At 37.9% G+C, this 15,866-nt stretch overlaps 1 protein-coding gene across 1 annotated transcript; it reads left to right on the top strand.

Annotated features, from left to right (window-relative positions):
• The first annotated feature begins 2 nt into the window (after window positions 1–2).
• On the top strand, window positions 3–15,863 carry LOC120542116 (spermatogenesis-associated protein 24-like). Its single transcript, XM_039774280.1, has 6 exons — window positions 3–275; window positions 6,512–6,577; window positions 7,192–7,322; window positions 10,479–10,549; window positions 10,856–10,958; window positions 15,008–15,863. The coding sequence occupies exons 1-6, from the start codon at window positions 192–194 to the stop codon at window positions 15,114–15,116; spliced, it is 564 nt and encodes a 187-aa protein (XP_039630214.1). The 5' UTR covers window positions 3–191; the 3' UTR covers window positions 15,117–15,863.
• The last annotated feature ends 3 nt before the right edge of the window (window positions 15,864–15,866 follow it).

Genomic DNA, 15,866 nt, shown 5'->3' with positions numbered 1-15,866 from the left:
ACCGTCTCACTACGAAAAAAAAAGTTTGCGACAGACACGCTCTGCGGCATCAGAATACGACTGTCATTTGGAAATCCGGCACTGTCGTTAACGTTACCAAGACGACGACAGCACAGCGTCTCAAGTGCACAGTTTCCGATTTGATTGTGGAGTAGTAACTGTCACACTCACTGTCAGAATTGTTTGGTAAAATGCACAGTTCTGTACTGGTTTATGAACAGCTGCGAGATGTCATTGAAATACAACAACGTATCTTGGTCGACTTTAAACAGAAGGTATGATATTTTTGAGAAGTCCCGAGTTTCTTGACAACGTACGCAAAAGTTATGGTCGGGCTTGCTGGAGGGGACGTGTCATGAGTTTCTAACGCCGTTTGAACGTGTTGCACAAGTGGTGTTCGGATTGAGATTGATATATATATATATATATATATATATATATAATAGAGAGTGAGATGTTAACGAATTTAAGTTCATTCTTTTCCTGAAGGTGCTTATCCCACTACCCAGGATATCCACAGTCCACAATAAAACATTCTCAAAATGGTAACAATTGTTTTTCTTTTATTTTTCTTCCTTTGCAAACCCAACCAATAGCAATAGCTGCCACTTATCCGGAATTGACTTTTTACGTGGAGTGTTGTGTTTCTTCAGCTAAATCACATTTCTTGGTTTTTCGTTTGTCCTACATTTTCAAATCATTTGGAGTTTGCGGAGGCCAACTATTGTTTTGACGTTTTTCCTCCAGAGCCAGAGACGTTGACATGCAGTTTAGTTAGGACGGCCAGAGGTTTCGAGCTATGTGGCCCGAATGAAATATAACAATATGTTCCGGTTTTAACATGCTATCTATCTAAAAAAGACTTATTGTGCTCCATCAGACCACCAATCAAAAGCAAGACCATCACTGCTTCATACAGTTGTTGGTCACAATTGTGTGCTTGGTGTGTCCTGCGGTGGGCTGGCGCCCTGCCCCGGATTTGTTCCTGCCTTGTACCTTGTGTTGGCAATTGGTCAAGTATTACTATTTGACTGACACCTTTATGCATGGCAACTTACAACTTTTAGGATGCAGTTGGTTATATATCTTTTGTTTTTCCATTTGGTGCACAAGCAGGTGAAATAGCTTGCTTGTGGTCACAGTGTCAGTAGCAGGATTTGAACCCACAATCGCAGTGTTTGAAGTCCTAGGTCCAAAGCCTTAACCATTACACCACACTGCCTATCAATGCTTACTTTTACCAGGTGCTTTTTATTTCACCTTAAGGTGTTTTCACCTGACAGGAAAGAAAAAAAAAGTACAAATACAAGGATGCAGATCAATACTGTGAGTCTCACAAATCAACTATGCCAAAAAGAAAATGAATCAGGAGCTGCAGCAAGTATTCCCTTTTTCTCAAACCAAAAACTAATGATGTGACTAAAGCTTTGTGCACTCATTGCAAAGTATTTTTTTTTTTTTTGTCATGCAAGGAGGAAAGTCAGACATTGATCACCATTTCCCATCCACAAAAAGCTACAGAGGAGCTGTATCATCGTAATGTTTGTGAGACTTACCAGAACGTTTATTAGGTTCATTTACTTGCACCCTTGAAGATTCACACACACCCACATAGCTATCCTAGCCAGATAAAGTCTCGAGGGATGCTGATTTCCAGTCACTCCGCAGTAATTCTGCATAGGATTCTCTAAACAGGGACTCACTTTCACCAGCACTAACAAACATGCAGGTGCACTCACAACACACATACAATGGCAGCTCTTTGGTTTGATGCCACTGACTAACCAAACTACATGTTGTTTCAGTTGTTGAGGGTAGAAATCAACAGTGTTGTTAAACCTTGTGGGTAACTCTGCTGTGGCTGCCAGGTTTTGTTCCAACCAGCTTGAACCCTTGGGCTAATTAAGTGATGTGTTATTTCCCAAGTTCTGTGTTTTGGGAACAATATAGAAATTAGAAAACTAAGTTTGGTTAAAAAATATATATTAAAATGTACCAAGTTATATGGGAATAATGTATTTTTTCTTTTTAACAATATTTTCATCTTGATTTTCATTCTACTTTTCCAGGTGTTCTAATTGATTGTTTAATCCATTTTTTACTAATTAGTGGGTCTGACGCTAAAGTAGTTGATTTTTCAGTGTTGTTTGCCTTTGTGTCTGCTCTGCTCATTTTTAATTGTTATTAATAAGGTACTATGAAGGGGGATAACTGCACAAGGGCAAAATATAATGAAATCAAGAAAAGAGAGTTTAGCATTTAAATCTATAGCAAAAGCAGAATTTTTCTAATGTTTTATAACTGTACATTTTCTGAATGTAGAATAAGAGAAAAAAAAATACCAGCTAATTAAATGAGATCAGTGTGATCAGGTGTTACTCATTATGAATCTGGTTGGAACAAAAACCCGCAGCCACAGTGGGTCCCCAGGACCGAGTTTGGGAAGCACTGCTCTAGATAAAAGACAAAGCACAGAAAATATGAAAGCAACATGGTATTATTAGTATAAAACAATACCAAAGAAAAGAAAAAATCATAGAAGATAAAAATAAGTAGCAGAGTCTGGATGTAAACAGTCTTAGAAGTGCTTGCTGAAATTCAGAAGTGTCAAAGGGTGGATGTTGTCCTGGGCAGCTTTTTATTTAGCGATCAGTGTTCTTCATAGGTTACGTTCTCTGATGTCCAGATGAAACAGTTCCACATGTCTCAATCTCTGATGTCGGTTCCTCTGTTGCCTTTCTGTCTTTTTTTTTTTTGGTCCCATGTTTATGTCAAAATGCACAAATGGGGTTTCAGGACACTTGACATTGCACATATTTGATTAGCTATCTTGTCCTGGTGATGAATGACTCTGAGCAAAAGTGTTTTATCTTATAGGTCCCTCCATACTTCTTCCATTCTCAAAGTAATTCTGTAATTCTTAGTCCCATGGCATTCATCCGTTCCCAGGTTATAGATTACCGTATTTACGCGTGTACCAAGCGCACATTTTTTCCCAAAATTAGCATTAGAAAATCAGGTGTGCGTCATACACAAGGAAATGTAATTCTGTAATGTTTACGTCTTCTGCTTGGGCTCGCTCACTTGCTTGCTCGCGCTCTCTCTCTCTCTCTCTAAACGCTTCCTATACAATCACAACGCGCGTCGTACACGGGACAAAACGATTTTCGCGATTTTCTTTGTAAAAATTAGGGTGCGCGTCTTACACAAGGGCGCGTGGTACACAAATAAATACGGTAAATAAAGCAGGTTCTGTGGCATCTGTACTTATTTCCCATTCCCATGTCAAAAACTAGTTGAAAATGAAACCAACTGGAACAGATGCATAAATTACTGGAAGAATGAACAAAAAAGGCTGGCAATATAATTAAAGTCCTGTAAATTCAGTTTATCCTGGTTTGTTTGAGTAAAATAATTAAGAATTACAAATGAGCCTGAAGTTTACAGAAGGATATGCCAGAATGCATAGAACAGTGCATTAACATTTAATACAGATATTTCAAAACAAACAAAATGCACTTTTTACGTTTATGCATGTTATGTTTAGACGTTAAATGCACTGAGTTTATTCATGAATGTAATATACTGTATTAAATGAACTGAGATTTTTATGAAATATAAAATTCTACTTTAAAAATTTGTATTGATTTGATGTACAGTAGGAGCATGCATTAGGTCTTGTTTGTGAAAATGTATTTTTTCACTAGCCTTGATCCCTCTCTGATGATGATGAGACAAAGCAGGCATTAAACAAATGAGGATGGACATTATGCATGCCATGTGTTAACCCACTGACATGCATGTGTTATAAGTGTCCCGGTCTGGGACTTTGAAAATCTTGTCACCCAAAGTTTGGTGAGATGTTTACCCTGTTTTATTTCAGAAGTGTATGGAACAGCACATAATATTGCATTTTTCCATACTTGTTCATGCTGTTGTGTCGTTAAAGCCAAGATGAAGCTTTTCAGCCTTGCACAAATTCCTTTGTAACCCCATATATGATAGGAGGAAGCCCTCACAGCAGTCATCTGCACCCACATTAGCACCAGCAGGACAGAACATATATAAAATGGTGTCTATATTAAGTATAAGACAGAAGGAAGAATTCAATACAATCCTCCTTTTCAGGTATTGATGGCTATGTGGCTACTAGTGTGGCTTGTCCACTTGTGTATATACTTGATACACCAATGCTCCCTTCTTCTTTCCACTCCTGTCCGTAGCTTGTCCTTCCATTAGCAGTTAGAAATCCAATTGTCCATTGGGCAGGTAGAGTTCTCCTTTAGTGCAGCTGGTAGAGAAGGCCTGTCAAGTAATCCAGTGTTGGAGTTCGCATCCCATTGTCTCAGGAAGGATGAGTAAGCTGTAATGGGGCATCACCCAATCGGAACTGGGGGGGGGAGGTCTGTGTTTTTAATATCATCCCCCTTTTACTCAGCTGTATGTTAAGACTTGTTTGACTGCACAGTGATCAGTTGAGAGCACATATGACATTTTGTGGCAGGCCAGCCTTGTGCCTTTCAGGAGGATAATGCCCAGCCACACCTTCCTGACATATACTGAGAATACCCAAAAATGTTCTTGGCCACCAGTTTCCCCAGACTTATTCTTTTCCCAGTGCTGGTTTGAGTTTGCCATGGTATACAGTCAGGCACTGGTATCGGTCCATGTCATAATGGAAAGCCCATCTACCAGTGTATTTTGGATTACTGCCTCTGATATATTTAAGTACCAGCCAACCACAGGTCTTTTAGTATGCCTACCTATGAATTGAAACAAATCACTTAATGAAATGTTTGCATACCGAATAAGTGATAAAAATACAATTTTCCAGAACATGCAGTTATTATCTTTGATTTATATTTTTATTTAATCCTCCTGATCTTGGTGGCTCAGTGCTTAGTGCTGTTGCGATAGCTTGCATGTCTTACAACTTCCTGCATAGAGTCTTTGTATATTTCCTTTATTATCTGGCTGTAAACTGGCCTGCTACATGTGAGCCTGGAAGTCGTGTAGTAGTAGTAGTATTGATATTGTCCTGTGTACAAAGTCTCATGTTCCTTGTCACCACAAATGTGTTAACAGACATTTATTCATTTTGTGCTCATAAGACTCCCTGATAAGAGAAAACCCCCACGTATGATATACCGTTCAACTTGTCTCCATGTCTAGTTACGCAAGACTTTGAATTTTTTCTGCCCTTTGACCTGAACACTAGTTTCAGACATACTTTGAACAGGAATTTTTGTCTCATTTCCTCATTTCTTATTCTGCCCTTTTTTGTAACTCCACATCTCTCAACATTCTCATTTCGGCCACATCCAGCTTCTTTTCCTGTGCTCCTTTTACTGCCCATGTGTCGGCTCCGTGCATCATTCTGTTATGTTCTATATTTTGTTCACTGGCCTGAATTATGTTTTTGAAAACATGCTTGCTGAACATAAAGGTGAAGGGTAAAATCTAGAGTGTTGATTCTTTCAAACTGATTAGTTGGCTGTGGAAGGCCAGTAAGTAAACACTGATTTATTAAAGCATGAACAAATTCTTAATGGCCTTGCCCCTCTGCACTATGATTTCCTTATGTGCAGTTTGGCAAGCAGTAGAGTTCTTTAATTCCAAATGAATAGATGACAATAGAAGAGATTTTTTCTAGTTTCTTCAACTACACTGTTTTTTGGCAAGACCAAAATGAATGAATGAATAAATAAATGAATGTAATGACCACGTGTAGTGCGTAAAAGTAAGGGTTTATTTAAGGTTGCTTACTGTAATGTTTTTTCTTTTTATTATTGTCTCATCTCATTTTCTGAAGTTGCTTTTCCTGGTGATGGTCACAGTGGTAGCAGGCCAAGCAGGTCAGCCCAGACGTCCTTGTGCTTTTCCAAGGGAATTCCAAAACGTTCCCAGGCCAACAGACAGACCCCTCATCATGTCCTGGGTCTTCAGCAAGATCTTTTCCCATTTGGATGTGCCTGGAGCAACTCAAGAGGGAGCCACCCAGGGCAGGGGGCATCCTTATGTCAGGCCCAGTTAACCTTAGCTGGGTCCACTTAATCTGGAGGAGCAGTGACTCCACTTTTAGGCGCAATGGAGTTACTGAGCTTCTCACTCTGTCACGGAACATATTGTGATGGAACATCATGTCTGCCTCTAACACTGGCAATCTCGCTCAGTCATTACCCATTAATGTTTAAGTGAATCTTGGCCTTTATTCAGTTGTTAATACAGTATATGCAAGAATAGGGTGACACAATCATTTGAATTGCAGCCTCATAGCTTGTTTGGTTTCTGACTGATCACTGTCTGAGAGAACTCTGCACATGCTCTAAATGGACCAGCATGCATTGGTATTTATGCCTGAGTGAGTGAGTGTGATAGACTGGTGTCTCATTCACTCCAACTTCCCACATCCCTAAAGATCACAAAGCACATTGTGTTGTATTTACTGCTTTAAAAATATTGTTTCAGGCCAGGTTTTGAATTTAATATGATTTGTTTACTTTGTTCAAAGGATGAAGATAGGGAAGAAACCATGGTCCCAAGAAAACAGTATGAAGCAGTGCTGAAACAGCTTGAGGTATTTCTGATGTCAACAGTTTAACGTCTTTAAGATGCAGATGAGTATGGTAAGACGTTAGGCACTACAGTCGTGGCCAAACGTTTTGAGAATAGCACAAGTTTGCTGTTCTGTGTTTTTAGATCTTTTTGTAAGATGTTTCTGACAAAAGAAGCAAACGTGAAAAAAAATATTTGTGTCATTCTCAAAACTTTTGGCCACGACTGTACAAAGCAAATCAGAGCTTTTAATAGACAGTGTTTTTCTTTTAGTTAATGACTTTTGTTACATCATAAGGAAGAAATGCTTGCCAGATTTGGCTTGAATTTGGCAGATGTGGTGCAAGTGAGGGATGCATTTCTGAGGTGACTGGATATTTTTTTTCTTTAGTAACTTCCTCTCCTTTTCTGTGTTGTGTTACCATCTGAAATGTGCTGTTGTTTTTCTCTCCTTACTCAGCCTTACCCAATACCCTCCAATAATTTAATTTCCTAAAAGAAGAAGAAAACTGGAAACTGTTTATATTTTTTTTTGATATTTAAAACTTGAATCAAAGATATATATTTTCAAATTAGTCATGGCTTGCATTTTACAGTATATTTTCCAGAATGATTTTCTGTTTGATCTAATCCAAGGAAGAGAAATTACGGCATAAAGAAACTCAAATTCTCCTTGCCATGGAAAATGAAAAGTCAGAGTTTGCCTCAGGTGAAATTGAAGTTCTGAAAAAACAGCTACAAAAAGAAAGAGAGTCATTTGAGAAAACGTAAGCATGTTTATTCATATCATTGGACATTACTGTTTAACTATTCATTTTGCAGGTCCTATAGTTTGGATTCAGATTTAAACAGATATTTTTCTGCAATTTATGCTTTTCAGTGGATAAGAGAGCAGTATGAGATGCACCATAAAAATACACATTCATAGCTTCCGGTAGAGCCTTTTCTATTTTTAATGTGTAATAAGACTCATTGCAGTTTATGTTGTACTGGTGAAAAAACTGGTGTTAAGAGAGTGGATGCTTCATAATATGTGATGTCTTATGTTGTAGAAAAATTGTGCCAACATCAAATGTCATGTTATCTTGAATAGTATTGTGTATGCCCCCCACAAGGGTCTGGTTCCCGTACCAAAGAATGTGCACTGAACAGTGAGAAAAAGGTAAAAAAAAAAAGCCAGAAGCTATAATAAATTAAATTAGAAAACAGGGACAGAACATCAAAACAAATTAACAGCACATTTGTGATACAGCCTCCCATGTCATGGGATGCAAATATGCCCTTCAGTTTTCATGGGAAACCAAGGACTACGTTTTTTTGACTCAATATAAATTCATAAGTAGCTTGTCAGTTGAAAGCAAACTAAATACTGCAGTTATGATACCTAAGGAAGGCAACAAAGCACAACGGAAAAAAACAGACCTCGTTTTTTATTTGGCACACTTAGCAAAGCTATACAGTCTCTTGGTACCATATTGCTTCTGTTATTGTAGTATGATTATGCAGAAAAGCAATAATATTCTTACCTCAAAAATAAAGCATTACATAAAATTGTCTCTGTAAGCAAATGAAAGGTTGCAAAGTACCATTTACTTAAAACAAATAACAATGAAAACACAATGCTGAAGTTTAGCAGACAGGAATTTACTTTACATAGCATGTTTATTTATTACTTTAAATTCTGGTATTAATTCCCTGAGGAATGTACAGTTCTACATGCCTCTCTATCTGTATGCATGAAGTACTTGTAACCTGTAGGGGGCATCTCTGAGACCCAGACACAGCTAGATCAAACATAACCCTGGGTCCAAATATTTTGATTTATTTAAAAATACCTTCACGCAAGCCTTTCAGATACAAAATGTTCTCCCTTCTTCACTCCCACCTCCACCTCATGTAAGCTTTGTCATCATCCTCCCAAATCTGGCTCCCCGAATGAGGGGGAACAGCATCATTTTATGTTAGATCAGGGAGCACCTCCACTGCCACAACACTGCCCTCAAGAAGTGCTTCTTGGTCAGGCAGAAGTTCCTCCTAAGAAGAGGGAAGACTGTCTCCAGCAGCCCCCCCTGGTGGCACCCCCTGGAACCCAGCAGGGCTGCCCACTGGAATTGCAGTTCCAATACAGCACCGCGGGCATCTCAGTGGAGCACGATAAGAGGAATTCTGGCAATCCGCATAATGAGGGAATATAAAGTATGTCCCTGGGAGGCAGTCTCTAATGTCCATCTGCTATAATGGTTTCCCATACAGGCATATCATCAGATTACATATTCAGAAATTGATGGCAGCAAGAAATAGTAATATATTTGTAAGATCGCAATTCAGTACATGTTTCGAACCATAACAGTTTGAAACTTCGGTACATTTCCTTAGTTCCATGCAATAGAACATGTGATGTGCAGAAATAAGTCACATTTGTTAATTCTTAATATATTTTAGTCTATTTTTTATTTATTACCCTATGCAGTCTCTCTTACATTTGCTTTGCAGAACAGCTTAGTATGAAAGTAACATAATATTCTGATACCTGTTTAATCCAAGTGTTTTGAGAAAAAAATTGCCATTTTTTTATTGTGCTCAACTTAGTTCTATTGAGTTGAACTGTGAATATGTCACAGTATAATATAAAATAAGGAAACTAAATTGGAGTGAATCTGCAAATTCCTTGCATTTGTAAAGAGCTTCTCAAATACTGATGTTGAATTTTCATTCAGTCAACATGTTTACATTTTATTCATTTTTAATGTAGGTGTTTAAGTTGTTTCTGTTGTGTATATAGTGTGTAAAATATCCATCCATCCTCTTCTGCTTATTGGAGGTCGGGTCACAGGGGCTGCAGCTTGAGCAGAGATGCCCAGACTTCCCTCTCCCCGGCCACTTCTTCCAGCTCTTCCGGGGTAATCCCGAGGCATTCCCAGGTCAGCCGGGAGACATAGTCCCTCCAGCGTGTCCTGGGTCGTCCCCGGGGCCTCCTCCCAGTTGGACGTCCAGGGAGGCATCCATGCGGAGGAGCAGCGGCTCTACTCAGGGGCCCCTCCCAGGTGACTGAGCTTCTCACCCTGTCTTCATAGGAAAGTCCAGACACCCTGCGGAGAAAACTCATTTCAGCTGCTTGTATTCGCGATCTCGTTACTACCCATAGCTCATGACCATAGGTGAGGGTAGGAACGTAGATCGACTGGTGAATTGAGAGCTTTGCCTTACGGCTCGGCTCCTTTTTCACCACGACAGACCGATGCAGAGCCCGCATTGCCTGTCGATCTCGCGCTCCATTCTTCCCTCACTCGTGAACAAGACCCCGAGATACTTGAACTCTTCCACTTGGCACAGGATCTCGCTCCCAACCCTGAGTGTGTAAATTATGTTTATGAAAAATGTTAGGCTGTAATTGAAATTGTAACTCATTTAAGTTCAAAGAAGACTACTTTATTCATAGTGTAGATTGTTTTAAGGCATGTTTATAGTGTTTTTAGGGTCAAGTGTGCAAAAACGTGCGTTGACCTATGAATGACAATCAGTTCATTTTTATGCTGCCAAGATGAGAATGTAATCAAATGTGATAGCGTTTATCTTTTTTATGAATGGAATATAAAATTTTCATAGATTCTTCACTTTAGCCAAGTCAAATTTTATTTGTCACATGCAAATTATATTTACAGAAAATATGCAGAGAAATGCTTAGTTGCTAAACTCCCAGCCTATGCATTTAAGAAAAATATAAAAAGATAATACACAGAATTATAAAATATGTAATAATAATTAATAAATAACTTAATAAATTACTTGATGTAAGAATTAATAGTAGAGCATCATGTTTAACTCAGAATTATTTTAATGTCATTAATTTCATTTCTTTTTTTTACTTTGAAAATAGATTTGATTTGATATACTAATTTATTATTTTTTTGCTTATCACTTAGGCTTGCCATTGTTAAAAAAAAGGCTCTGAAGGAATCCACAAAAAATGACCAACTCATAAGCCGATATAATGGTAAGCTCTCATAAAGTTCTTTACATGGTTGATAATGTCCTGCTAAAAGCAATTTTGGTAATTTTGTACTAATGTATTATGTTTTTTGATAACTTAATGAAAACATAAATTACTGAACTTATAATTGTTTTGAGGTTTGCTCTCGTTGTTTCAGATTTACTAATACCTGTTTTCATCATTTGAAATGCAGATTTTCCAGATCAGCCCAATCTTTGCTGAAATTTCCAAATTAACATTGTCTTAATTTGTGTTTTTTTTATTACATTGACTGTAAAATAATGGGTTAGTGAATTTTGTTTATTACAGAAATTGAATCTGTGGCTTTAAAACACAAAGACATGTTAAATGAAAAAGAGACCGAAATAAAGAAACTTCATCATCGACTGAATAAGCAGAAAGTAACTTTAAAGTAAGTCTATCATTTAGTAGAGTAATTACTTAATAAACTGTTATCTCTGTGGTTACAAATATGCTAACTATAAGGTTTCAGCTTAACAGAAAATGAGTTATACAGATTAAATACATGTATTTAATGTTTTTCCTTTATGTTAAATTTCACATTATTTGTGTTTAATAAAGTATATCAAAATGAAAAAAAAAATTTAATATTGAAAACACCTTTATGATAATTTGGATAACTATCCCTCATTGTATTGTCCAGTTTTAAATATGACCTTTTTTTCAGGCTGTGTGTTTTTCCACATAACATTCTCAGACCTACTTAATCTAGTGTGTGGGTGGCACAGTGGTGCAGGGGTATTGCCACTGCCTTGCAGCAAGGAGACTGGGTTCATGCTCTGCGTGGGTTTCCTTCGGGTGCACAAGTTTTCTCCCACAGTCCAAAGACATGCAAATTAGATGAATTGGTGTTGTTAAAATTTGCCCTAGTATGTGTGTGCGTGTGTGTTCACCTTGCGATAGACTGGCAATCAGTCCAGGGATTGTTCCTTCCTTGCTTCTGATGCTTGCTAAATAGTCTCCAGTTTTCCTGCAACCCTGCTTTGGGTAAGTAGATTATAAAATGCATGGATGGATGGACTTAACCTAGTACAGGGTCACAGAGAGAAGGACATATTTCAGCAACATTGGGCACAGTGCAGAAACCATCACTGAGTGGGACACCAGTCTATTGCAGTGCCCACTCATTCATAGAGATCCATTAAATCAGGGCCAGTTTGGAACAATCATTGTAACTTGTGCATGTCTGGGGATATGGGACATAAACTGGAGTAAATAGATGAAAACTCACACATACACAGAGACAACTTGCAAACTCCACATGGTCAATGACTAGATTCAAGATTTGAACCCAAGACACTGCATTCATGAAGCTAACCATTGCACTCCCATGGTGTCCTGCAGTTGTTCCATTGAATTCAGATGCTAGGCTATTTCCTGATGGAGCTACTGGCGATGGCTGGAAAATACTTGTTTAAAATGCCTGATTAGTACGTAAAATATTTGTGATATGTATTTTTCTTGAAATGATATGCGCAAAATATAAATAAATTCATCAAAGTAACTTAGAGTACTTAGAGGGAGAATCTTGGGAACTTTCAAATTCAGTTTAGAAGTGTTAAGGCTCTTTATTTATCATCTGAATAGTGTTTCATGATAGTAACACTTCTTGATCTTGTTTCAAATTCATTGTATTGCATTAGTATGAATAGGTTTGCATTAATTTCTTTTGTTCTTTTCTTTGTTTTTTGAGTATTTAGTACACTATAGTAAACAACAAGGGAAATTGGCTTTTCAAATGATCTTTGGAGGAAGTTTTTGGAAAAAAAATCCATTCATTCATATTTTATTTGAGCAAACATTTGAACAAATTTATATTTCTTCTTTAAACTGTCATAACATTTCTTGCAGTCTTCGAATACATCTGCAATGATAAACTGGTGAAAATCTGTGGACATCTGATCATCACACCAATAAGAGCTTATTGGGCATTCCATTTCAAAACCATGGGCATTAATATGGAGTTCTCCCACCCCCATTCTATTGGGAAGGTTTTTTACAAGATTTTGGAGGTTTTCTGGGGATTCTGTGCCCATTCAGCCAAATAAGCATTTAATAGATGACAAGTAGACCTTGTTCAGTATCAGTGTTCCAGTTCATTTTCATTTAACATGTCTTTGTATGCGTTAAAATTGACAGTACCCTTCACTGGAACCTGCATGCCTTTGGACTGTGGAAGGAAACCAGAGCACCTGGAGGAAACACGCGCAGACTTGGAGATGACATGTAAAGGGAGGACCTGAGACATTACCTTGGACATTGCCATTTTAGTTTATATTTTATACTTTTTTTTTAATGTACACTATCTGTACATTAAAAAAAATTAAGTAACATCAGGTTTGACCATTGTTATGCATGTATATTATTCTCCTTGAGTTGTAGGCCTTCTGAGAAGTTGTAATTTATTTACTCCATCTGTATTAGACGATAATATATACTTCATTCTTTATATGGTATTCACCAAACAAGAAATAAAGTGCTAGTCAAAATTAATAATCCTAAAAACAGTGTGGAAGTTACCAAAAACTACAATAGTATACCAGCTGTATTTTTAGCAGTATTATGATGATTGGATTAGATAAGATTTTTCCCAACTCCTCCTTATGCAGCCCATTGTGTAAAAATGACTGTTCCTACAGTGACATAGCACATGTGTGACGATGCGGGTTCGACTCCATGCTCCCATCCGCTATTCGGGAGCCCTTGAACCCAACACCGTCGGTAATGTCACCGAGTTGAGCTAGACAGTGAGACAACAATAAACAATTGAGCAAGGGGATGGTATAAATGTGCAAAGGGCTTTTATTAAAAAGACAATCAAAAACAAAGTGTTCAATAAAGTGCAGTGCTTCAAAAATAGTTCAATAAATAATCCAATAAAAGAATGTGGAGGTTAAAACCAATAAATAGAAAAAACAATCCTTTAAAAACCGAGGTTAAAACGTTCATACAGGAAGCAGTCTTTTAAAATCAACAACAATGACAATGCCAAGCTCGGTGCTTCTTTCCTGTTAGCATTAGCGTCTCACATGCTTCTCCCATACGGGCCCTTCAACAGGCGAGACGCTCTCTCTGCAGCTGCCCTTTTCTAACTCAAACACAGGTCTGGAGACCTCCCGATCCTGGCTTCGGTCTGGCACTCATCCCAGGCCTAAGACTTGGACTCCTTGGTCTCCAGGACGCCCACACCAAGGACTGAAGCTCCAAGCCTCGCGACTCCTGCTGCCTTTCCGGTCTTTTGCGGCCAGTCGCCTTTCCCTGGTCACTCGCGCTACCTGATCGCTCAGCGTGAGCAACATCCAACTCCAACTCCTGGGTGTAGGCCCAACACCCAGGCTTCCTCGCAGCTGCCCGCGAGCGCTCGTTCGCTCGCTCACCCATACGCTCTTTGTGTCTCTCTCTCACACTGACTTGCTTCCTCGCTCCCTATAACCTCCATACTCTCTTCCCTTTTTCTCTCATTCTTTTTATTCCTCCTCTCAACCGACTCGTGCTTCTTTTTATATTACGAGGGGCCATAGCAGCTGCAGCACATCAGCCACGGGAACAATCACGGATGTGGGCAGTTCCTCACCTGTGCACTCGGTGAGAAACGCCCACACCACAGATCACCCCGTGGCTAAATATCAGACAAATATTACTGTGTGGATTATCAATATTTCTTCAAATGGTTTTTTTTTACAGTTTTTGATTGTGTTTACAATTCAATTTAATTAATAACTAATCATGCCTTAACATTTTGAATGCAGATTTTGAGTAAAAATGTTAATTGTGCAAATATCATTTGTAATCTAGTAACATCTGCAAACTTTCAAAGACTCAGAATACATTTGCAAGGCACTTTAAATGTAAATACAACTTAATCTAAACACATATCTCCATCTTACATCAGGTATTCAGGCTATCAAACTGTAGTTAAACTGTCCAGAGGAACGTGGTTGAAAACTTATTTAGAGGAATTTTTGCTCAAGTGTTAAAAATATTTCCTTCACACAAAGAATAAATTACCAACTAGTAATAGTAGAGAGCAGAACCTTATGAGCCTTTAAATCTCGACTTGATGTTATTTTGGACAATCTAGATGAATAGGACTGGCAAGCTTGTTGGGCTGAATGGCCTGTTCTCGCCACACTTGTTCTACTGTTCAGAATAGTTCACATTACCTTCACCTCTCACCACTATGAAAACCAGCACTGGTTGTATTAGGCCCCAAATTCATCCTTTGTTCCAGGATAGAAGAAGATCAAATCAGCTGGCTTAAACAGTAAAGCTCATGATTATGGGTATTAAGCCATATTATTTTACTTACTTGACTGTTTTTTGGGTTTTTTTTTTTTATATATATTCTCAGCTAACATGTAATTGAAAATGGTTTATGGCAACCAATCAAATCTGCATACAACTTTTAACCCAAAAATATTTTTATTTGCCTCTTTTTAGAGTTCAGATGACAGATCTTCACATACAGAAGAAACAAGAAGATTATATTGCACAAATACTTGAAAAGAAGAAAAAAACAAAATGTGGCTCACCAAACAACTTGCTATGAGTAAACGTTTATAGACTGTTAGTTTTATAAGGTATTGCTCAGTTTGTCATGTTTGATTCACAGGACTAAAGCTATTTATTGATTGTATTTTTTGCTCAGTCATTTTGTAAAATTTTTATTAGGGGTTTTCTTTAAATAAATGTTTATGTATTTTTATATTTTAGTGCACAGCGTATGTATGTTTGTAGCCAAAAACCTGGTACTCGATCATGGTACTCCGTTTTTATGGAGTAGCTAGGACACAGCACACCTTGAGATCTTTTTTTAATAAGCACTCTGAAATAAATATTATAACAAACACTCACCTGAGGTAAGATCCACCTTCTTCTGGAATATCCAATTTGATATGGTAGTCCAACATTTAAGGGCTAACTTTCTAGCCCATTGCACCCTCAGGCTTGCAGCTGCCATCTTGTTTTGGTTCCTTAGCTTTCTGTGCTCTCCTGCTTACCCCATTAGGCGCTCTGTTTACCGAAAGTCACCTTTATTATGGTTGTTGAAATGGCATTTTTTTCTTTTTGTTGATTTTGTACTTGATGCCAAAGGCAAAGACTTGTTTAATTATTAAATGGCTATTGAACCATTGGCCATATTTCCTACGAGGTATTTTACATCTGCCTAGTAAAATGTTTGTTACTAATTTGGTTGTGCTTTGATATTATACATACAATTTTAATTACCTTCATGAAATATGTTGAGCCCATTTAATTACTAGTTTTTCAATGGGGCAAAATGTTGTACAGTGTATTT

The sequence above is a fragment of the Polypterus senegalus genome, chromosome 13, assembly GCF_016835505.1.
Source record: "Polypterus senegalus isolate Bchr_013 chromosome 13, ASM1683550v1, whole genome shotgun sequence".
Lineage (NCBI taxonomy): Eukaryota > Metazoa > Chordata > Cladistia > Polypteriformes > Polypteridae > Polypterus > Polypterus senegalus.
Note: the sequence above shows the minus strand (reverse complement) of the source record. Positions and strands in the feature narration are given on the sequence as shown.